This window comes from Hesperophylax consimilis, chromosome 12 (genome assembly GCF_061612785.1).
Source record: "Hesperophylax consimilis isolate HC1 chromosome 12, BYU_Hcon_1.0, whole genome shotgun sequence".
Lineage (NCBI taxonomy): Eukaryota > Metazoa > Arthropoda > Insecta > Trichoptera > Limnephilidae > Hesperophylax > Hesperophylax consimilis.
In genome coordinates this window covers 9907711-9932200 of record NC_142847.1, presented here as the reverse complement: position 1 = coordinate 9932200, position 24490 = coordinate 9907711, and the positions used below count along the sequence as shown (strand labels likewise).

Here is a 24490-nt window from a genome sequence, read left to right as displayed (position 1 = left end):
CACCCGCCCCTCAAGTGAAATATAGACTTAATCAGGGCGGGGACCAACTTTCAACGGTGTCACGTCAGACTTCAGGAGTAGGCAGCCAGTCGGGGATGAACTTATCAAATTTAAAAAGTTTCCGAGTGTATGAAACTACATACATATCGCCTTGTCGCGTGCGTCGTACAGAACGGTACCGGATTTTAAGCGATGGCTACACAAGATACACGAATGCTCGAAGCTAGTGTTTATGATACCCGATAATTGGAAAATGTTAAAATAAATCACGGCTCCATTTCAACCAAATAACGAAATTGTTTTCCGTTCAATAATTTTAGAAATATTTATAAAAACTTCTAAAACACAAAATGTAATTATGAATTAAGGACTTTGAAACATACCCGTTTGATAGAATTTAAACAATTCATCAAATTTCAAATAAGGTTATTTAAGTTCTGTGAAGGTGCTATTCAAGTTTTGTTATTATATCATTATTGACAAGTTGTTTCATAAAACTGAAATAATAACAGAACTTGAATATAACCTTCACAGACCTTGAAAATCAACTTTGAAATTTGATGAATTGTTCAAATTCTGAAAAACAACCAATAAGAATTATTCAACCTATAATTTAATCAGCTGTTTGTTTATTTATTAGCAATTCAGAGTAATTGACAAGGGTCTTGGTTAAATATTAAAGCCTTTGCGTTTCATTTTCTTATTTATTCCTTTTCCTACACTAATTTCCATTTATTTCTTCTCCTCCTTCCTCATTTATTACCTAACCCACTTTTATCAATTTTGTTCTCCTTAATTATCTTTCTTTCCCCTTTTCTCCATTTTTGTTCCCTTTCTTCTTTATTCCACAGGCATCTTTTTAACTCAGACTGATCACAGATATTCGATTATTTATTAATCATAGTATATTAATTTGATATCGTTATTTTTTTGTATACATAACTTTAAAGCAGTGGCTAGCAATGAACAAGTCTTCAACCATGTATGTACCTATTTAAACACTTTCAAAACCAATTAATTATATAATTAGATGCTCGTGGTAACTATAGAGAGGTTGGTGATCCCTTCACTCCGCATCCTCGCAGGGGATGTTATGGAATACGGGGCGGGATTACAAAGTGTTTCGGGAACTAGCGGGATTCAATTACCAATAGTTTATTAGTGAGCGGGGCGCCAAGGTGTTGAGGCAAGATATATGGACGCCGATATTAAAGCTAATGATTTATGGAAGCCATGTTAGTGTTGTACAATAATTAACAATGCATGTCTATGAACCGTGTTAAAATCAGGCGTCAAACAGGCATAGGACAATCAAAATTCTATCGTTGCTATGTTAAGTGGATAGTTTAAAGTGATTATGAGTATATATTATTGAACAAGACCCGAAGAGCCAAGTACGTCCAACAATCTGACTTACCAATTCAGCCTTGCAACAATCCCCAAATCGGAATACCGATGATCATATAACAAAGTTTTCTCACATCGACCGAAACAATATAAATTAAAATGTAGTACATTTGCCCATCTATCTAGTTATCTCCCTGGTTGTATAGGTACTACCATTCAAGAATCCAAACTGAAAGGGATATGGACCAAGCCACGTAACTCCCGACCTCAATCGTCCGCTTCTTCTACCCCTCCCCGCTGCTTTTGATCTAAAAACATCCCCCAATAAAATAAATATTACTTAACCTATTTATTTGAACAAAGCGATGATTTATCCATCTTAACGAATAAAAGTTATCCTATAGTAGTTTAATTTCAATGATAGATTTGTTTTTGCGAAGAGTAGGTTAAACAGATGGAGTAATTGGGTCAATCGTGTTGTTACGATCTCAAGCCATCCTCCTAGAGGCTGTTAATATAATTTGTATTCATTGACTAATTTATGTACATAATGTTAAGGATGATGAAAACTTGGAATACCTTGGGAAAAATAATGCCCTTGAAGCAAGAAAGGTAGCTGATAGGTGGAAGAGAGGATTGAAATTTATATTTAAATTTATATGAGTTGGGTGTATCGGAAAAGACAATAGATAAAATAACTAACGGCTTCTAGAGATATTTCGGGAATTTTATGTACCATCTATCAAAGAATTATATAAAAGAAATGCCTTATATCAAATTTACAAAGAAAACTACATTATTAAATTCACCCAGAGATAGCGTAAGCAATAGATTAAAAAAAATGGTTTAATAGCCATCCCAATACTAAGAACGACCACAGCTCAGCTCTATGCTTGTATTTAGATGTAAGATGGTGCAATATACTATTATCTAAAAATAATATTAATGTAACCAAAACATTGAAATATGAATAGTAAAATATAAAAATTAATTCCCTAAACTTGGATAATGATATCTAATACCCTTAATATATAATTAACCCATACCAACTAGCAAAAAAATTATACTCGTAATATTATTATTGTTTTTCAAAAATTAATGTTGTTGATTTAAGTTTTTTGCCATTTAATATGTTTTTAATACTCCTCCCATAACCACGAGATATCGAGCTCAATTTCTGGAGAGTAGAATAATAAGGAAAAAACTTATGTATTATATGTCAATATCCTTTAAGTATGTTTATGAGAGATGGGAAGGCTGACAGAGATATTGAAAGAAGGGTAAATGCAGGAAACTCCATTGATGGAGGACTGAACGCAGTTGGCGCTAACAAAAAATTGTAAGAAGCGAAGTTAGCAGTCCACAATGGAGTTCTGGTACCTACCCTGATGTATGGAAGTGAGGCATGGAACTGGCAAAGAAAGGATGAAAGTAGATTGAATGCTGTTGAAATGAGATCCCTGAGGCGTATGTGTGTAAAACCATGTATGATCGTGTGAGGAATGTAGAGATCCACAAAGAGTGCAAGACTGATGTAAGCGTAATGAGTAAGATTAAGAAAGGGACGCTTAGATGGTTTGGGCATGTAGAGCGAATGAGCGAAGAAAGGAGTGCAAGGAGGATATACGATGCAAATGCGAATGGTAGCAGAAGTCAGGGACGCCCGAGGAAGACACGATCAAGTGAATCAGATACTGGAGTCGGGCCATGTCAAGAGTCAGAATAATAGATGAGTATGTATGAGACGATGTATGAATGTGAATGAGGCAAGGAGTGTGTGCCAAGACCGAGTTGTTTGGCGTTCCGCCCTCTCTGCCTACCTCTGCGGGGAAACGGCGTGATTGCTAGTTAGTTTGTTAGTCAGTTATATTTTCTGTAATAACTATCTAATAAACAAATAAATAACCAACGAACATGCCGTGCCATTTCTTAGCAAAGATAGGCAGATAAAATACTCGTAGAACGCTACACGACTCGGTTCCCATATCATCTCATACATACTCGTCTGTTTATCGGACATGACTTGACTCATTCTTTAACATCACTTTTGATCCTGCTTCCTCCTGTCTTGCTGGGGCGACTCCAAACTTCCTCTGCCACCAACTTGCGTTCCGTACATTCTTCTAGTAATCCTTTCGCCGTTCATCTGATTCACGCCTCCATACCATTTCACCGCTCTTTTTTAACATGCTTATACCGGACATTAATTGTTTATCAATCACCTTTTTCGGCCATCAGTTGATTTACCACAGTGCCATGGGAAGGCGGAAAAAATACAATAAAAATAGATTCACGACAGAATTTAGAAATAAATAGTACTTTAATTCAATAATAGTAAACGCATATAAACTCAAAGGGTGACAATCTTAAGAGAGCTATCGGGCGAGAACCTCAAATAATAGGCAAAATTGAATAACAAATGTTTATAGCTGGACCCCAAAAGGTTCATAGAACAATGAGCTGTACATTATAAACACTAAAACCATAAGAAAAGAAAACTAAAATGCGAGAAAATAAATTAAAATGTAACTCGGTCATGGCATTGTCGTCAAGAGATAGGAAAGCATAATTTCCAGAATGCGAGAATTAAAATAGGTTACGAGTTCTGATAATTCCACTGGCGTACTTCCGTTGGAATTTGATAAGGAAATTTGTCGGACCGCAGAGACAAGTAGTGATGCCATAGGCGAGAGTGCAGTGTGTGGGTGTTATGTTATGTTTTGCAAATATTCAATAAAATAATAATTCATAAAATGCAGTCAATGAAAAATAATTCATGCAACATACGTATGTGGTGGTCCGAACCCCAGATGGTCGATTTCCTGTCCTTGGGCGGGCTGTACAGGGCGAACATCTGCTTGGAGTAGTTGGGAGATGAAGGTGCAACCGTTCCTCCCTGATCTCCTTCTGATCCTCTTCGCACTCTTCCATCCCCTGGGGAACACTGCTCCGTTCCCAGGGGAGGACCCCTGCTCAACACTGCATCCATTTGATTCCAACTACCTGGCACAAAACCGTTCACTACACAATTATTGTCAAAATAGCGATGTCTATTGAGATCAAACTCTCCAAGATCGGTAGGAGCACTTGCTGGGATGTGGAGGATTGCCGCTGCTTTAGGAGGCACTGCTGCAGGGATTTGAAAGACTGCGTCGTCCAGCGTCGCGGTTTCCTTTAATTTCCCTCTGAATATATCACTGAACTTGTCCTTTTTGTCTAGCTTATTGAGTTTATCACTGGAGCTACGTAATAGTGTTTTTATATCGTTGTTATGTTTGTCTTCCGAGTTCTTCCTTGACATGACCGGGGTCTTCAGTAGTTTCTTAACTTCCAACTCCGTGTATATTAGTTCTTCTGTATCTTTGTATTCAGCATCCCAGTTGTAGTTGACGTACAGTTCGTCGTTCTTGATGATCTGCGTGAAGATCTCCGGGTTTTTGGGTTCGTCCGGGTCCGAGAGAGACTGGTTGAGGCGGACCTCCCCGTTGGGTTTGTGCCCCTTCCAGCGGTTGCCGATCATGCGGAGGGACGCCCTGACGGAGCGGGACCTCCGGAGCCCCCCTGAGGCAGGGTTGCGCCGCCTCTCGGCGAAGGCTTCCATCTAGACAGCGGCCCGGGTCATTTAGAGATCATCCCCGCTTCATCTCACGACTCCCCGCTTTCCTGAACATTTCTGGATGGCTGGATTCTTTGCTACAATCACAAAAATAACTGGGGTTTTAGAAAAATCGTAAAAAATCTTATCCATTATGGTTGCCCGCAGATTCTAATAATGAACAAACAGTAGAAAAACGCAATCCAGCACCTAAAAAGATTAACGTAGATGCGAATCTACTACAATAACGCTCTTAGAATTATTATTTGACACATAAGATACTGCAGCGCATCGGAAATGTTTAAAGAGGAACTAGTGCGTGGATTCACCGACCTGACGAGACCGGGTCTCAGGAGACAGGATTATAGACAAAATTATATTACCTTAACAACGAATAGAAGCAATGCGCAATGCACACATTGCACACCCCACCACAATTTCGTTTTGTAATTATTTACTGATCAACGTTTTTTTTTATATCTTTGCCAAGTTTGTAGCGTTTGTTCAAATCTATGACATCGTGCAAAGATGATCTTTAGTTATTAATATTGTCCGCCATATTGTCTACCAGTGTTGACGTATTTTGACAGCTGCTTCAACTTACCTAGCTTTAACAATCATAATACTAGAAAATCAAACTAAAAAAGTGGTTAACTCGTCTAATCAGGATAGTGCGCGTTGGGACAGTGAATTTTTTATCCCACAAATTATCTCGCTAAGGCGGAATACTCGTCATTATTCTGGTGTTTGTACCACAAAATACAATTCAGTGCAAAAGTGACTCGATCATTATATAAACACAAATAACCTATCCCAAAGGCGTTTTTAGCGTCACAAAGGCTCTGCCATCTCTCATACAAGAAACAAGCATTGTGTCGTTTTTTTCTTTTTGTGTGAAACTTTGAAAAACTACCTTTAAAATGAATACACTATGCTCCATCTGTAAAAAAAACATTGACACCCCGTCAGACTTCATCTCATGTTGTATCTGCGACGATAATTACCACTTCATTTGTGCCGATATCGCAGAGACCTCACGGCGAGGAACTAAGATTTTACAGTGGCGCTGCAAACTTTGCACAAAAACACAAAAAAACTCCAAAAAAAATACGTCTGAAAAAAATCTAGAACTGACATCTATCGAGAAACCTAATAAACAACCTTCATCAACACCAAAATCTACAATTGCCGCCTCATCATACGCCAGTGTGAACTTACCACCAACAACCACAGATGGCACTAGTAATCTGACAATCGATCTATTTTTAACTGAATTCGCAAATTTCAAAGACTCAGTTAATGAATCTGTTGGAAAAAAATACGATGCAATCCTGCTCCAAAATAATGAAATATTAAAAACCATTCAAAACATATCTCAACAGCAAGAAGATTTAAAATATCGAATAAATAATTTGGAAAAACTACATGAACAAGTAAACTCAGCCTTAAATTCAAGACTTGAGGTCTTAGAAAAAAAAAGCGAAAAAAATAAAGAAAATGAAATAAAAATTTGTCTCTTGACTGAACGAAATGAAGACCTAGAAAAAAGAATAATAGCGATCGAGATTGACCAAGAAAACAGGAACAGACGAATCAACAATACTTGTTTGGAACTTCGAGGACTTCCAGAATTCAAAGAGGAAACATCACAAACCTTAAAAGACATTATATTCAACACCAGTAAAATAGTAGACTGCCAACTAAATACAAATGATATTTATAATATATATAGAGTATCACAAAGAAACAAAAATATTCCTCCAACAGTTAAACCTAGGTCAGTGGTAATTAACTTTAATTCAATACCGTTAAAAGAGGAACTCCTTAATGCTATAAAAAAATATAATAGGTCTTGCGAAAATATTGGGGACAAACTAAACACGGGAACAATCGGATTGTCTGGCCCAATTACACCCATATACGTCTCAGAACTCCTCACGTCTAAAGGCAAACGGCTTTGGTATCTAGCTCGCCAACGTGCGACGGAATGTAAATATAGGTACGTCTGGACGAAAGCAGGTCTAATCTACATGAAAAAAGATGACTCTTCTCGACCTATATTAATAGACTCAGAACAAGCTATACCGAAGCTCTGACTACCTGCTCTTTATTCTGATTATCGTGATAAAACTACTGACTACCGCTTTATATCGCCATTTCATACTCTATTACATAACAGCACTATATTATATGAACACCTAGGTTTTTGCATAACTCCAATTTGTACTGGAACAATTTTAATCCTAATTTTAATTTTAACTTTAATTTTAATCTTTATTCTCTCTAGAATGGTAACTACACTTATTATAAGATTATTATTTGATTTATTAGTAATATTACTAATAATTCGGCAAAAGAGAACTCTAATCAACATATTTTATATAACCCAGATATTACTTATTTTTCATACTTATACTACTTTTTACTGTCTTTTGAAAGAGAAAATGCCACACACCAACTACATACGTTATTTATTTCCTGGATTTTATTTCAGATATTATTTCTTACTCATATATATTTTAATTTTCCTAATTACATCATTTTGTTTACAGTTTTGTCGCTACATATTTCGTACTACAAGTGTTTATATGATAATAAAATACTGTTTTATAACTTTACCCAGAAAACAACAATTACTTTTTGAATTCTAATGGTAATAAACGATCTTCAACATGAAATCGATAGTATCTTAGTGCCAAATACTGAAATAATTTTTGAAAACATTAACAAAATTATGCAATTTAATTGGGAATCTAATAGGATTAATATTGTTCATCAAAATATTAGAACGATGGGAAACTTGGATGATTTTCTTATATTTTTGGAAAAAATAAAAGCTGTGGTAAAGTTCCATGTACTAATTCTCACTGAATGCAGGTTAAATGATTCATACATAGCCAAACAAATTTCAGGCTATAACGAATACCATACAACATCGCATATTAACCAAAATAGCGGAGTAGTAGTATATATCGACAACACATTAAATTCCTTAGTACAAGAAATAAACATAAATCAGTGTAATTGTTTAAAAATCAACATTAATGAAAATTTAGGTATCCTAGCTATCTACCGATCACCATCGTTCAATGACATCCAAGATTTCCTGGAAAATCTTATTGGTGAGTTAAAAAAAACTAAGGATTATGCACAATATGTACTGATCGGGGACATGAATATAAATACTATAGGAGAAGTATTGCATAGGCAGTCCGACGACTACTTATGTGCTATGGCTGAAAGTAACTTTATTTCCAATATTAATTCTCCAACTAGGGTACAAGGTAGCTCTAGCTCATGTTTAGATCATATATATACCAGAAATATAACAAATTCAAATGCATTTGTAATACATAATACAATCACTGATCATTACACCACTGCAATCAGTATCCCAAACTCAACACCCAAAAAACATAAAATTAATCACAAACAGATTATCGATTATGAGGCTTTATTAAATGATCTTAATAATAAAAATTGGGAATATGTTTATAAAGAGACTGAAGTTAACAATGCTCTAAACTATTTTATTAATGAAATCAATACATTCATAACAAAACACACAATAACTAAACGCATTCCATATAGTAAAATACATCTCACACCATGGATTACCAACGGCATTGTTAAATCTATACACAAAAGAAATCACCTTCATAAAATAGCTAAACGAGACCCATTGAACGATACTAAACAGCAAAACTATTACCGATACCGTAATATTTGCAAAACCGTTATTCGCAAATGTAAAGAGCGTTATTATAAATTCTTACTTGATAAGGATAATTCCAGCAAAAACATGTGGAATGTTGTCAGAGACATAACTAAAAGTAAAAGAAATACCAATGCATCTGTAACTGAATTAAATACCGGAAATTTGATTATAACTGACAATCAATCAATTGCATGTCATACTAATCAATATTTTGCATCTGTTGGATCAAATCTAGCAAAAAAAATTTTATTAGAAACCCAGAAAACGGAAGACTCTTTAGCATCGACAATTGAAACAAAGGAACAATCTTTTTCATTTAATATTAAACCAACTACTGTAGAAGAGGTCTTAAAAATAATCAACGGCCTTAATACTACACATGCAAAGGGTCCAGATAGTCTAAATACACAAATACTAAAAAAAATTAAAAATCAGATTTCTGCTCCGCTATCATATATTTACAACTTAAGTTTTGCATCAGGAATATTTCCTGATCACTTCAAAAAATCAATAATTGTCCCAATTCACAAAAGTGGACCTAAATCTCTTGTAGAAAACTATAGGCCAATATCACTATTAAGCGCGATATCCAAAGTCATTGAAAAGCTTTTCAAAACTAGGTTAAACGAATATGTGGAGAAACATAACATTCTAAGTCCTAACCAATACGGCTTTCGGTCGGGTAAGGGAACGGATGATGCCATCGCATGTCTCACTGAAACTATTGCAGGGAATATGAACCATGGCAAGAAAACTATTGCCCTTTTCCTGGACCTGGCCAAGGCATTTGACACTATATCTCATAAAATTCTTTTACAGAGACTTAGAAATATAGGAATAAAGGGAAAAGCTTTTCAATGGATAGAAAGTTATATATCTAATAGATTTCAACAAACCAGAATTAACGAGGCTATTAGCACTTCACTAAAATACACTTTTGGGGTACCACAAGGAAGTACACTTGGGCCCCTTCTCTTTATTATATACATAAACGAACTTTGTAACCAACACATTGGTGGCAAAATTATCACGTTCGCTGACGATACAGTTATTTTGTTTGAAGGAGATGAATGGATAGAAACACACCACCTTGCGAACACAGGTATAAACAGAGTAAAACAGTGGCTAGACAGTAATTTGCTTACACTAAACATACAAAAAACAAAATATCTCACATTTAGCGCTACCCTTGCAGGTCAACCCAAAACACCTCATCACCTCACAATACATAATATTAAGTGTAGCCTTGGAAATAATAACCATACTTGTAAATGCGAAACCCTTGAATGTGTTAAATCTATTAAATATTTAGGTATAATAGTGGATAACCATCTTAAATGGAAACAACAAATTGAAAACACAGCTAATAAAGTGCGCAAGCTTATTTATATATTTATAGCATTGCGGGAAATTATAAAAACTCAAGACATTAAAAAAATATACTACGGGCTCTGTAACTCCGTCATAACCTACGGTTGCATTGGATGGGGTGGAACAGGATTAACAATATTATACCCGCTACTGAAGGCACAGAAATCCATTCTACGCGTCATTATGAAGAAACCCTTCAGATACTCGAGCGACGCTCTCTTCAAGGAGTTTAATGTGCTTGATGTTCGACAGTGTTACATAAAAAAAATAACAATCTGCGTCCACAAAAATAAAAACAAAACGATAACAGTCGATCATAATCATCACACCAGAAGTAAGAGCAGAAACGACCTTTCTATTCCAACTAGCAATACTGCGGCTTATCAAAAAGTTTTCTCATACCTGGGACCAAAAATATACAACAAAATCCCCTCTCAATTTAAACTATGTGAATTATCAGCCTTCGGTACTAAAATTACTAAATGGTTATTAGACTTAGGTAGGACAGATTCCGAAAAATTATTAAAAAACGTAGTCTGAGTTGATTTCCTCGATTTTGTATTTTGTATTTACCTAAAAAATATTTTTTTTATTTTTCTTTCTTACATTGATATATTATATTTTTATTTTATATTTTACATGTACCTATCTGGATTTTATTGTTCATTACTGCTAAATTGTATTTTCCTAAAAAAATATTTTCTTTCTATTTTTCTTTCTTACATTTATATGTTATATTTTAATTTTATTTTATATTTTACATGTACCTACCTGGAATTATGTACACGCAACCTGCCAATTTGACTGTCCTAAAACGGGAAACTTCCTAGTTGGACAGTCAAAGCTTTCTTTTATATTTGTATATCTTGTATGTAATAAATGTAATAAAAAAAAAATAAAAAAAAATAAAAAAAAGTTATTATTTCGTGAATTGGCTTCAAAATTATATATTATTTCACAATTGTATTAGTTTTAATGTGATCAATGAAAGAATGATTATTTTTGAAACCTGCCAAGATAAGGAAAGGTCAGCAGAGGTAGCTTAATACTTTATCATTATAGTGCTATAGCAGTCACTGCACTGAATCGAGTTCACAGTAAAGAGGTCGCCTTGACATTTGGATCAACGGGACAATGTCGTGACAGCGGCGGTTGCGTCCGACCACGACTACGGTTTAGCGACAATGGATATCACGTGCAAAAATGCAATTGGTTTAGTTATAATAACATTACGTGAATTATTACATGTGACGATTATGGTAATCGACGCTTACGTTGCCCCCGTCCGGAAAAGGGTTTAAATTTAAAAAGAATTCGATAACCAAATGAATCGGTTAATTTATTTTATATTATAGAAACAAACACTACATGATTTACAGAGTTGAAACAATATTCAGGAATAAGATGTCTGCTAAGTGGTATGTTTATTCCTTAATTAAAAGGTGACTTGTGTAGTTTATAGGTGTGTGTGTGTGTGTGACGTGTGTAATGTATGTGTGTGTGTGTCTGTATGTATGCGCATTGAATAGTTTAAATTATTGACATGATGCCACGTTTGAATTTGGGCAGTGAATCCGAAAAAATGTCAATGTTAGAGTTAAGACAATAATATTTAGAGTATAAAGAGCTCGGTTAATTGTCGAATTAGATGCTGCATTTGTTTTATAATTTAGCGTGTGGAATAGCACTGTATGTCGTGTACGTCTCAAAGGTACGTTAAAGTTAATAAGGTACAGAAGTTCAGTACAGTCAATGTCATTGTTTAAAATTCTGCCGGGACTGCCCCGTGATAGTGGGGTAAACTGCCGTCGATACGCGGCTTGTATATTTTTATGTTACTAAAAATCATGCATGCAGGGACATTGGAGGGTCTAGAATCGTTTTAAAATAAATTTAGCTTCTTTTTACAAAAAAATTAGAGTCCTGACGTGTGCGGCTAAGGAGGTTAAACAATCAGTTTCATAGCACAGCCGTCGGGAAAGGGTGGGTCCCCTCCAATGTTTAAAATTCTGTGTATAAATATTGAGTCAGCTACTGCTGGTCTTGGCTGCAAAGTTTCAAATGTACACTCAAAGTTATTGTTGAATCTGTGGGTAATATATTTTATAAATTTTGTTTTGGATACGTTCTATACTATCTATGTAAAGTTTATATTGTGGATTATTATTAATTTGTTGCTAATTAATTAATGAGTTCTACAGTTCGAGTCTCGGTTGCAACCTTTTATTTTCTGTTTCGTATACCTTGATTATTATTGCTATTGTTTCAATAATTTAACCGTTGTTTCAGGAAGTTAAAATATGGCATTGTGGTATTCAGTGCCATTTTTGGGACGTTTAAAACCGTCGCGTCGGTAAGATTTTCTGTATTCCGCATTGTCATATTTATTAGAATCTGTATTTGATATCATTAATTTGTCCGACATTATCTCACATGTCTTTTTAATTGCATAAAAAGTTCAATAAGAATACGAAAAAAAAGGTTTGTTTTTTTTTCAATTTTTTAAATTTGATTTCGATTAAGAGAACAATTATTGGGGTGTGTTGCGAGGACGTTGGACTGTTTGGCGGTTGTTTCTTGGTGTTCTCGCTTTCTAAATCTGTTTATATTATATGCCTGACCATAAAAGAAAACGAGATAGAAGGAGTTTTATTGTCATTTTGTGACCGAGTAACCCGAGTGGTTAAAATGCGCAAATTTCTATAGCGTGTGGGCTCATCTGAATAACCAGGCACTCCCCAACCTTCCACTACCCCTCCACAGTCCGCAGATCTTGTTGTCTAGTTTAACTGGCTCCGGGCAGTTGGGGGTTAATTTGTACCTACTTTGAAATCTCTAGTTCTTGTACTCTAAGTCAAGTACGGTATCGATCTGCCACGTAGGTCATCAAAGGTCATCATAGATATAAGATTTAGCATTGATTCTCACTCAAGTCAAACTCAATTTCAAGTATTTGTATTAGAATTAGATCGACTAAAAGACGAGGAAGAGAACATAAACAAATTCGTCGAGAGTGAAAACTAAATTAATGCGGGCATTTTCAATACGTCGAAATATTCATTTTTCGACGAATTTCTAATAACTTCTTCTGGAATTTCCACGGAACTTTCTGTAGAGGCCAGGCTGCAAACAACAATGGACTTTTGTGCCCCGTTCCCGCACGGAAGTTTAGATAACTAAGAAAAGTTAAAAAAACAAAATTTCAGCGGTCGGGGAATGAGATTCAATTAAAAAATTTATTTACAGCGGGCCTTCACTGTAGATGATAAGAATTCGTAGTCTTGTCAGACAGCTTGTCCAGAGTTCCGAGCCAAACAAATAATTCGTAGTCTTGTCAGAGAGCATGTCCAGAGTCCTAGTGCCAAACAAAGAAAAATTGAGGATAACTGTGAAGCAATCAAGGCTTCTCAATCGGTTTATGTCTCTCTCATGCTATGTATACATGCGCGAGCCGAACTGCCGAACTGAACCTCAACTTATGGGAAAGGGACGAAGAAACCTCAAATGGCGCGAAACGCAACTTGCAGTTGCTTCGTTCCTTTCCCGTAACTCGTGGCTCGGTTCGCGTTTAAGTTCGCAAATGTATGCGTACAATTACACTTGCCTGACATAGATATATCAACACCCCATTTGATCGATATGAAAATTTCAGAATGATGATGAAACATGTTTCTGTATTTGAAATTTAAGCAACGAATGGTCCGACTTCTGGATCACGAAACACGCTCACCGCCTATCTTGTGTTCTTTTTTATTATGGTCCCAACTGTCTGGAATCAGTGTGACTATTACATCCCCAACTTGGAGTGTGATGTTTGGAGACTGCAAAAAGTGGGGAGGGAAGGAGGTGGGGAAGAGGTGGGTTGGTGTGAGGAAGCAGTGGGGCATGGTGGCAGTGAGGTATGTAATGATTGTATGACAGAAAAAGGACGAGTAGACTGAATATGAGAGAAATGTGAGATCATCAAGGGGTCGTGTGTGACCGAAATTATAGCTTTTCATATTTTCTTAACTCATGTAAATGCACCTCTGAACAAGCATTATATAAAAGGTACAAAGATATTTTGGAATAATAATACGATTAACCGGTGTCTTATAACCGGAACCAATTAATCTATACAAATATATTACAAAAGCTGGTTGAAACTTCTTCCTCTTTCCCACAAACTACACGTGTAACAAAGAGAGATTCCTGCGGAACTCTCAGCGGCAGGACTTTTAACGAAGTTTCTCGAACAATTTTCAACCCTCGCCAAGTGCTAAGGAGGGAAGGCAGGTAGGGATCTCCCCAACGATGGGGGGAGGGGCGTTAGGGAAGAGCGCGCGACATTTAAATAATGAGCCTGAAATTTATTTAATCTGACGGCGAATTTAGTGTAAACAGACTTTTACGCAAATTGTGGACGCGCGATAGAAAAGGCGTCAAGTTTAATATTCATTAGCAGGGGAAACCATTTGTGAATCTGAGCCTATCAAGTCTTGGAGAAGGGGGGAATTAGATGGTTATCAAGGTTAACAAAGAAAATATGTTGGAGCGCTGAAAGAATGTCGAGATTTATAAACGACAGTGACGGACGTTGTTCCCAAATCAAACTCGGCAACAGTGGCCGAAATTTTGCTTACATAAACCATGCTCAAATGAGAAGAAAAAATACACTCTTCTCACAACTACCTTCACTTCTTACGCCAATCTGGTAGGAAATCCAATCACCAAAATTAAATCAAAACCACCGAGGTCAAGTGGTTTTAAAGCCGACTAACTAATTGAGAAGTTTGATAAACTGTCAACAGACTAAAAAAGTGACATTTCAAACTTTCACGTAATTTTTGTTGAAACTGAGAAATTGGGAGGTTAGAACGGAGTTATCGGTGGTATGATTTTAGTTAAAAATCCATATTAAACACATTAAAGGTCGCCATAAGCACGTCAATAACAGAAAAATGTTCCAAGTATACAAAAAATTTAACATCTCACATTATCATAAAACCATAGCAAAGCAAATAGACAAGCTAAATAGTACACCTTAAAGGAGTAAGGATTGTAATACTACCTTTGGACAAATATACAAGCTAAATAGTATACCTTGGAGGAATAAGGATTGTAATACTACCTTTGGACAAATAGACAAGCTAAATAGTATACCTTGGGGGAGTAAGGATTGTAATACTACCTTTGGACAAATAGACAAGCTAAATAGTATACCTTGGAGGAATAAGGATTGTAATACTACCTTTGGACAAATAGACAAGCTAAATAGTATACCTTGGAGGAATAAGGATTGTAATACTACCTTTGGACAAATAGACAAGCTAAATAGTATACCTAGGAGGAGTAAGGAGTGTAATACTACCTTTAGACAAATAGACAAGCTAAATAGTATACCTTGGAGGAATAAGGATTGTAATACTACCTTTGGACAAATAGACAAGCTAAATAGTATACCTAGGAGGAGTAAGGAGTGTAATACTACCTTTAGACAAATAGACAAGCTAAATAGTATACCTAGGAGGAGTAAGGAGTGTAATACTACCTTTAGACAAATAGACAAGCTAAATAGTATACCTAGGAGGAGTAAGGAGTGTAATACTACCTTTAGACAAATAGACAAGCTAAATAGTATACCTAGGAGGAGTAAGGAGTGTAATACTACCTTTAGACAAATAGACAAGCTAATTAGTATACCTAGGAGGAGTAAGGAGTGTAATACTACCTTTAGACAAATAGACAAGCTAAATAGTATACCTAGGAGGAGTAAGGAGTGTAATACTACCTTTAGACAAATAGACAAGCTAAATAGTATACCTTGGAGGAATAAGGATTGTAATACTACCTTTGGACAAATAGACAAGCTAAATAGTATACCTTGGAGGAATAAGGATTGTAATACTACCTTTGGACAAATAGACAAGCTAAATAGTATACCTTGGGGGAGTAAGGATTGTAATACTACCTTTGGACAAATAGACAAGCTAAATAGTATACCTTGGAGGAATAAGGATTGTAATACTACCTTTGGACAAATAGACAAGCTAAATAGTATACCTTGGAGGAATAAGGATTGTAATACTACCTTTGGACAAATAGACAAGCTAAATAGTATACCTTTGAGGAGTAAGGAGTGTAATACTACCTTTAGACAAATAGACAAGCTAAATAGTATACCTTGGAGGAATAAGGATTGTAATACTACCTTTGGACAAATAGACAAGCTAAATAGTATACCTAGGAGGAGTAAGGAGTGTAATACTACCTTTAGACAAATAGACAAGCTAAATAGTATACCTAGGAGGAGTAAGGAGTGTAATACTACCTTTAGACAAATAGACAAGCTAAATAGTATACCTAGGAGGAGTAAGGAGTGTAATACTACCTTTAGACAAATAGACAAGCTAAATAGTATACCTAGGAGGAGTAAGGAGTGTAATACTACCTTTAGACAAATAGACAAGCTAAATAGTATACCTAGGAGGAGTAAGGAGTGTAATACTACCTTTGGACAAATAGACAAGCTAAATAGTATACCTTGGAGGAGTAAGGAGTGTAATAATACCTTTGGACAAATAGACAAGCTAAATAGTATACCTTGGAGGAGTAAGATTGTAATACTACCTTTGGACAAAATAACTCCCACCCAGTAAATTAAATTTGATAAAAATTTGGCTTAAGGAAAATAAAAACCTACCCAAACCACGAAGTTGAACTATAGTCAATGAAAGAGCTCTATCCAAAACATAGATCGGCACAGGATCTCCCAGTGAGGAGGACTAAGAATAAATTCTACATCTCATACATTTTATATTTAAATTTCACAAATCATCTTCATAAAATCTTCAACAAAGTTACTACACATTGCTCTGTAATTTCATTCATAGTACCATAAATATTCATTTTGTACTTTTATTAGTCTATACAATTATTAATCTGTCCTTTTCCTGTATTTGTAATCAAGCATAATCTTTTTGTAAATTATTAATTTTTGCAATACCTTTTTGAAATTTTCTACCTTAACTTTGTGCTTATGTGTTTGTTTGTTTTTTGATCCGCTAAATTTTTGTATGTGAAACAGATAATTTTGATATCAAAATACCAATAATATAATAGGTACAATGTAAAATTGTACCTATTAAGTCTATGTAATGCATAGTAAGTTCCTCCCGTCCTACAATGAGTTACACACATTCATTACTTTGTACATCACAATAAATATTCTACAAAATCACGTTATTTATTTAGTCTGAATTTTGCATCTCCACGAATAGCGAATATTTATTTACATACATGTGTCAAATAAACACGAATCGCGTCGGGATATAATAATTGAAAAGGCGGCGATCCGCATAATCCGTACACCCACTCCCGTCACGCCCACACTCTCGCTAACATGCAATTTCTGCAGGCAGAAGCGCTGATATTGTGCGATGTGAAAATATGGATAATTTTGGAATCAAGTAACAAACGAGATTTTATATTTCTGTTCAAAGGTAAAAAAAAATACGATGTTTGTTCTGCACCAAAAAACAGTTATTTTTAATCAAATTAGCAGGCGAAGGCAGAGAGGGTGGAACATTCTTTGCTTCTTTCACATTCCAGCTTCTAATTTTGACTACCGAAATGATCCAACTCCCAATTAAAAGGTTATCGCACACATATCAGCGCGGCATCGGATCGGCACCGCATCATTTCACTAGCTTGTCCCGAGGCGAGGCGATGCCGTTACGATGCTGATTAGACACACAAATAATTTTGAACGGATCGAGCTGAGGCGATGCTGATCTGGTGGTGCCGTGGTGAAATTATGAGTGCGACAACCTTAAAGCGGTATTGTCTTGGAATTTGTAAGTCGTTTTGAATGCTGTGGATTTTGTAATACATACCTATTTGCCCTATCCAAACCGAAAAAATACCCATTTCTCATATCACTAAACGCTTCTTAATTTTGATGACAGCCAATCCGAGTCTAATCTTTAGCCAAGACACGAACCAAAGTAACAGACAGATCCACAAACTAAATTAATATTTTTGATGATGATGATGATATGTTCGAAGAGCGCGGCCGAGACGCAACTGCGCAAGTAAGTAAGAGGTAGTGAGAAGAAAACAAGTAACGTGGACACGAAAGGAACAAGAAGGACTAAATGAGAGAATCCATATTTGGCCTAATCGAGAGAGAGAGGAAGAAGTTGTTTATGGCCTTGGGTTGACTGATCAACCGTTAAGCATCAACATAAACAACTTAACCGCTTGGTAAACAAAACTTTAAATGCAGTTTTCTCAAAGGAATGTTTCACAGAAATGACAACCACGATATTGCTTTCTAAACTAGCCCGTGAAAAAAAACAAGGGAAAATTAAAAAAAAATGTTTTAAAAAACCTTTTAAAATACAAATGGTTTCCTCGTTAATCTGCTAATGTCACTGAGCCATACATGTTGAACAATAAATAATAAACAAAACCAAATTTGGGAGGTTGGTATGGGTACCGCCGCCCCTGTCACCTTAGGCAGGGGTGGTTAGCTACGTTTGGTGAGCAGGGGTGCCCGGGTTCATGGCGTGAGATTTGTCCTGGCGGCGATTCGCCGGCCCCCCTAATGCGTGGCGGGCCGGATCGGGGAACTGGTTGAGGGAGACCTTTTTACCGCACCAGCAGAACAGGTGGGAGGGATGAATTCATACTTCCGTCACTCCTGAACACACTGACCCCCAGATTCCTACCCACCCCTCATACCTTTTACTTCCCAGAACTTAATAACCTTCCTCTCCAAAAAAAAACCCATCCACGCAGCATCCTCAAAGATGTCGGTAAGGCGAATTATTTTCCTCAGGGCCTCCAGTGGAATTAATGGAAAAAAATGGAAATACCCGATCATATTTCTAATTTTTCGAAATTTATTTATTTTGTCTACATTATCTGACTTACTAATAAACGTGTTTTAATTTTTTCGCAACCGATACACCGGTTTTACGTATGATAAACGGTTCTTTATCAATTGTGTAAAATTTAAACAAATTAAGACGTGTATAATTGTGACACTAGCGCCACTGAAATGAACACAAATTACACTACAACATTTCTGTGGTCGTGGTATATTATTCCTGTCGTCAGGTTTAAGTTTTGAAACTGTTTTACTTGTATGTAAATTCTATATTTTTCATGGTTCACATTTCTCGTGCTTTTATTCGAGTAGAGGGTATCTAAATTTTCCACAAAATCAACTGAAACAAACAGAAAGACCGGCGAAAACCGATTTTAATTCGTCGGCTGGGCGAGCAATCAATGCTATTTGTCCCTGGGACGTGATTGGACATTGTAAGTACACCCCCATACAAAATATATCCATTCATAGTCCTCAGATTCCGAAGTCCATTTGTCTGCCAGATTTACTGCCTAGGTTCTAACCCCTGGTCGATTGTTGGCGTTGGATGGAATGTTAGAATTCTATCCGAAAACAGTTTAAATAGTCCGAAATATTGGCTACACTGAGAACAAAGAGTATTGCTAGTTTATTAAGATTATCTTCAAATTGTTGGTAATCCAGTTAAAACGGGATTGTAGACCGTTTCCTAAACTTTGAGTAAATTCCTAATATATTGGAAAACGTGCCCACGCACCTGCCTTTATAATAATAAATAATTTTAAAAAAAATGCGAAAATATTAGGCTTTTTATGAACACACGTTCCGACATCGTGATATTTTTGATATTTCGTATTTTACTAAAAGTTTATCAGAAAACCTATGAAATCATTTGTTGAGGGCCTTCAAACCTGATTTTAAGCGGATTGCGAATATCCATTGTTGACATGAAGAAAAACAGTGTGGAAAATATGTAAAAAGTAGGTAAAAAGGCAAAAAAGTCGAAGCGTTTGTATGGGAAAATAAATATTCTACCATGGAAAAATATATTTGTATAGGAAAATAAACATTGGAATTTCGGAAAAAGTTATTAATATTTTTTACTCCTACCATCATGTAGAATCACCTCCCGAAGTTACTTTAAGCGTAATTTAACCCCGGACACCATATATCTTTTTAATATTGGTATTATTTTTGATTGATTTTATATTTTATCTCAAATAGCGGAATCTTTGGCTTCATAGATGTGTACATTTTAATTATTCTGTGATTAACTTCTATATTTTAATATAAATCGTGGCATTTTCTCTTTCTAACACCGTTTAGATCATATTTATAACCATGATAATAAGGGAGACAACGATTTCAGCTCATAAGCTGTTCCCAAACGCGAACAAATTGACTATAGGGGTAGTAGCTATTTGTTCGCAAAACCGAACATATTGGCCAGGGTGGGGTGGGGGGGAGGGGGCATTAATAAGATGAATTTCTACCAATTTCAAGTTTATTCACCATCCCTAAAGAACAATATCACGTGGGCTTGTATGATAAATCTGACCTAAGAGCCAAATAGTGCTGTTGGGACCAATAAACCTATCGGGACTAAAACAAGGCATAACTAGACATCATGTTCTCATGAAAACTACATGATCAAAAATCTGAACTGTATCGAAAAATTATACAAGGACATGAATGCGAGGTATAGTATATATTCATTTTGTTTGCCTTTTAGCTTTGATCAAATTAGAAAACAATGCTAAAGAGTCAAGTCCATGCTCAATTACAGTTTGAATGGAGAAATGAGGATAGTAAATATATGGATGTAAGCAATTGCTCACGATTTTGAAATTCGTTCCTTTTATGAAATAATATAAAGCCAAGATATGAGATATAAGGGTGAATTACAAAACGGTGACTTAAACTAAGTCAACCCAGCACCTAAATATGATCGATACATTTTTAGTTCAATGTGAATCAACTCATTGCAATGCAATTTATTATCTTCCTCGAGTGGCAAAATTTTACTGCGATTCAATAAAATATTAACAAAATCAATTAACAAGAATCTCTAGTTTAATCTTTACATTTAGGTATTATTAATTGATAGTTTGAAGTAAAAACAAAACGAAATTGTAAAACAAGTACAGCGATAATGGTATGGCACACTCTTATAATATATATATTGAATGTTGTAAATTCCTGAACGACACGTTCGAGTCTGTGAACTATCAACCGAGGATTTAATTAGATTCGTTAAAAATAACGAATCATTTCAAGTATCTCGCAATAGCATAAGAGCACGTAAATTACTCTCGTCATGGTTTTGTATTATTACACTTTTTTTCTACGAGTTGCCCTGAATATGGTTATTATTTTTAGACAATTCCCAGCGCTAATGAGATTTTCACATTGAGAGTTTTTTTGGAGATTTATGTCTTAATTTTTAGATTAAATTACACATAATTTGGCATACGGTTCCTTATTGTTCATTATAAGTAGTCATCGGGTTAAATGTATTAGCATTTTAGGCATGTAGTGAATTTTAGGTCGTTAGTACATATCTGAGCCCTTTTTCGTCATGAATGCATATTTAAGTATTTTTATTCTTCAAACATTTTTCGTAGTTAGTGCATGCTTGAGCCACTTGATTTTTTTTATCATTAGTGCATATTTGAGCCTTTTTATGTAATAATATAATGCATATCTAATTCAAGAATTTTTGTCGTTAGTGCATGCATGAGCCATTTTTCATCGTTAGTGCATATTTGAGCATTTTTCCTCATTAATACATATACACGTAAATTTATCCATTTAACATTTTGATCCATTTTTGGTCGTTAGTGCATATTTGAGCCTTATTTTATCGTTAGTGCATACTGGAACCATTTTTCGTCATTAGTGCATATTTAAGTTAATTTATTATTCAAAATTTGAGCTGTTCAATTTCGCCACAGTTGCAGTTTTTTTAATGTATTTTCTGAAGAAACTAATTATTTTTGGCCTTGAAAGTCTATATTTCGCCATTTTGATAGTTCATATAATCCGATGTCTAATAATAAGAATGAACGTGAATGATGATCTTCCATCGTTATTTTTTCTTCCTGATAGTTTACCCCTCAAATACTTTTAAAACCCTTTCGTGTATTCCTGGGACGTTCCCGACTTCTATTTACACCGACCAGCACGTTTTATTATTTTTTACCGGGTGGTAAGCAGATATTGCAGTATGCAGTATCCCTCTGATGAATAAAAACACTGAATGAAATAAAATAGGCTAAATAAATACTTTAAATCTACTCAATGAAGAAAATAAGAGAATTACTGGGTTAAATGATTTCATTATCCAACGTTCGTGACGCGAAAAGACAAAGTGTAAATTGCAATATCGTGATTGCACGCAATGTTGGAATCGGCATGAACGTCCATCTGTAAACGATTGTCCCAATTTTAAAGCCGTTATTTATTTATGAAAGTCCCCGAAATAGACTTAAACCACAATCACATTTTCAATGTTCACCAAACAGGCATCCATTTTACCGACATTCTGTGAAACATCAAATACACTAATTTTGATAAAAGAGGAAGTAAGTCACTTTTCAGATTTGGTCAAATATGGTCTTGATGGTGTTTTTTTCCAGCAGAGTGGTACTGAGTAACACTCTGAATTGCACATGGAATATATATGACATACGTGGGCTTGCATATATAATATAATAATGTTTACTAATATATGAATACTTGTATAATAATATAAGTGTTCAAAAATATCGTCTGTCAATAATTGAAGGCACTGACTCAAAGAACTGTTAATAACCTAGCGAATACTGATATTAATATGTTGAAAAACTGGTTCGATAAAAAATCTCCCGTTCTTAAACACTGAAAAACCAAAGTTTATCAAGTTTAATTAAAGCCAAAATAAAAAAAAAATGTAACACACCAAAGAAAATGTAGCAGAACTAGTTGCAATCAAGCATGTTATATACTTAATCCAACTTACAACATTAAATATCTTGGGGTATATACAGGGTGTCCGGAAACTCGTAGTACAAGCGGGAAACTGGTGAATCTACATCACATTTGGAGTCGATTTTGTAGTATATTTTTTTTTATTTGAGCTTTCGTTATCGAGTAAATCGAGTTTGAAGTTGATTTTTTTTTTTTTTAATTTTTTTTTTTTTAATCAATTTCTTATAAATTATTACTGAAGATCAAAGTACCCAACTAATTAAAACTATTTGAAAGTAAAACAAATGAAGAAACTCGGATTTGAAGCATTATTTTGAAATCACCCTTCATTTAACCCGTTGTAATCATAAAATATTTCTGCTCTACAGGGTTAAAACATCTGTTATTCAACCCTAAGCACCAGAAAAAACTTTAACCCTAAAATAGCCGAAAAATATTTTTTTTTGGTTTTTTTTTTTTTTTTTTGAAAATGCTCAAATCAAAAATTTTTATGTTTTTTTGGGTTCCCCATGTGGTGTAGATTCTCCAGTTTCCCGCTTGTACTACGAGTTTCCGGACACCGTGTATAGAACAAGATTTTAAATGCAAAACACATATTTGTGAACTCGTCGAAATAATTAGGAAATAAAATAATGATAAAAGTGTACTATGCAATTGTTCAATCTACAACACATGAACATATTTTATATACAATTAAAATTGTTCAAAGGTTGATAATTAAAGTAGTTTTGAAAAAAAACAATTTTTCTACCGAAATTGTGTTTTCAATGTTCAATACAACATTTTTTAAGGAAAAGCAATTAAATAACTTACAATCAAGCATATCAGCAAGATATCAGAATAATATTAAACTCCCAAAATTTAATACCAAACACATTCCAAATACCTATGTCTGTCTGGGTATAACTTACTTTAACAACCTTCCTTTAAATGTAAAAATTATCGAAAATATTTATGAATTTCAGCTAAAATTGAAAAAATATCGTAGACTACTATAAAAGTCCTCATATCTAGCATCATTTTTTGTTTGTTTAAATCTTGCGTTTTTCTTATTTATCTTTTGATTTTATTAACAATATTTTATTAATTACTTAGATATTTTTTTTATAATTGGGCTAGAATTCCCTCACCAAACACAAGATCCTTGTCTCTTTATGGTGAGGAAAGGCTATTTTTTGTTTTTCCATTATAATGTAAAACAAAAGACACGTAAACTTTGTATATTTATTGTAAAAATAATAATAAAAAAAAAAATATTTATAATAATATGGAAGCATTTGAACATTTGATGGAATTATGCTAGTCTCACACGAGCGTTATACTCTCATAGTCGGCTTTCACCATATCGAGTGATATGCTAATATAGGCCAAGCCCACATACATTATATAATCGTACATATTATATCTCTCTCGTTAATTATCATTCCATGTGCATTTTAGAGTGATAGATGCTCTCAGTATCGCAAAGGTGAAATACTAATATTCAGAACCGAACTCTGCTTGAAATAGCTTCAGTCGTAATTGGTGACTATATCTGAAAACCATTTACTTCCTAACCCTACCTTTCCTCACTCCCCCAGACAAAATACTCCGATTGCGGATGGTATAGCTTCTCTAATGGGACTCTCGTGTTGTATTC

The 24490-nt window shown here is 34.9% G+C and overlaps 1 protein-coding gene across 1 annotated transcript in view; it reads right to left on the bottom strand.

Moving 5' to 3' along the window:
• The window catches only part of wake (ankyrin repeat and fibronectin type III domain containing protein wide awake), a 174014-nt gene that overhangs the window by 82972 nt on the left and 66552 nt on the right, over nt 1-24490 (bottom strand). Inside the window, exon 2 of the mRNA XM_089638113.1 lies at nt 4135-5040. Coding sequence (XP_089494239.1) covers nt 4135-4948 — 814 coding nt within the window. The 5' untranslated portion in view covers nt 4949-5040. The remainder of the gene's footprint in view (nt 1-4134; nt 5041-24490) is intronic.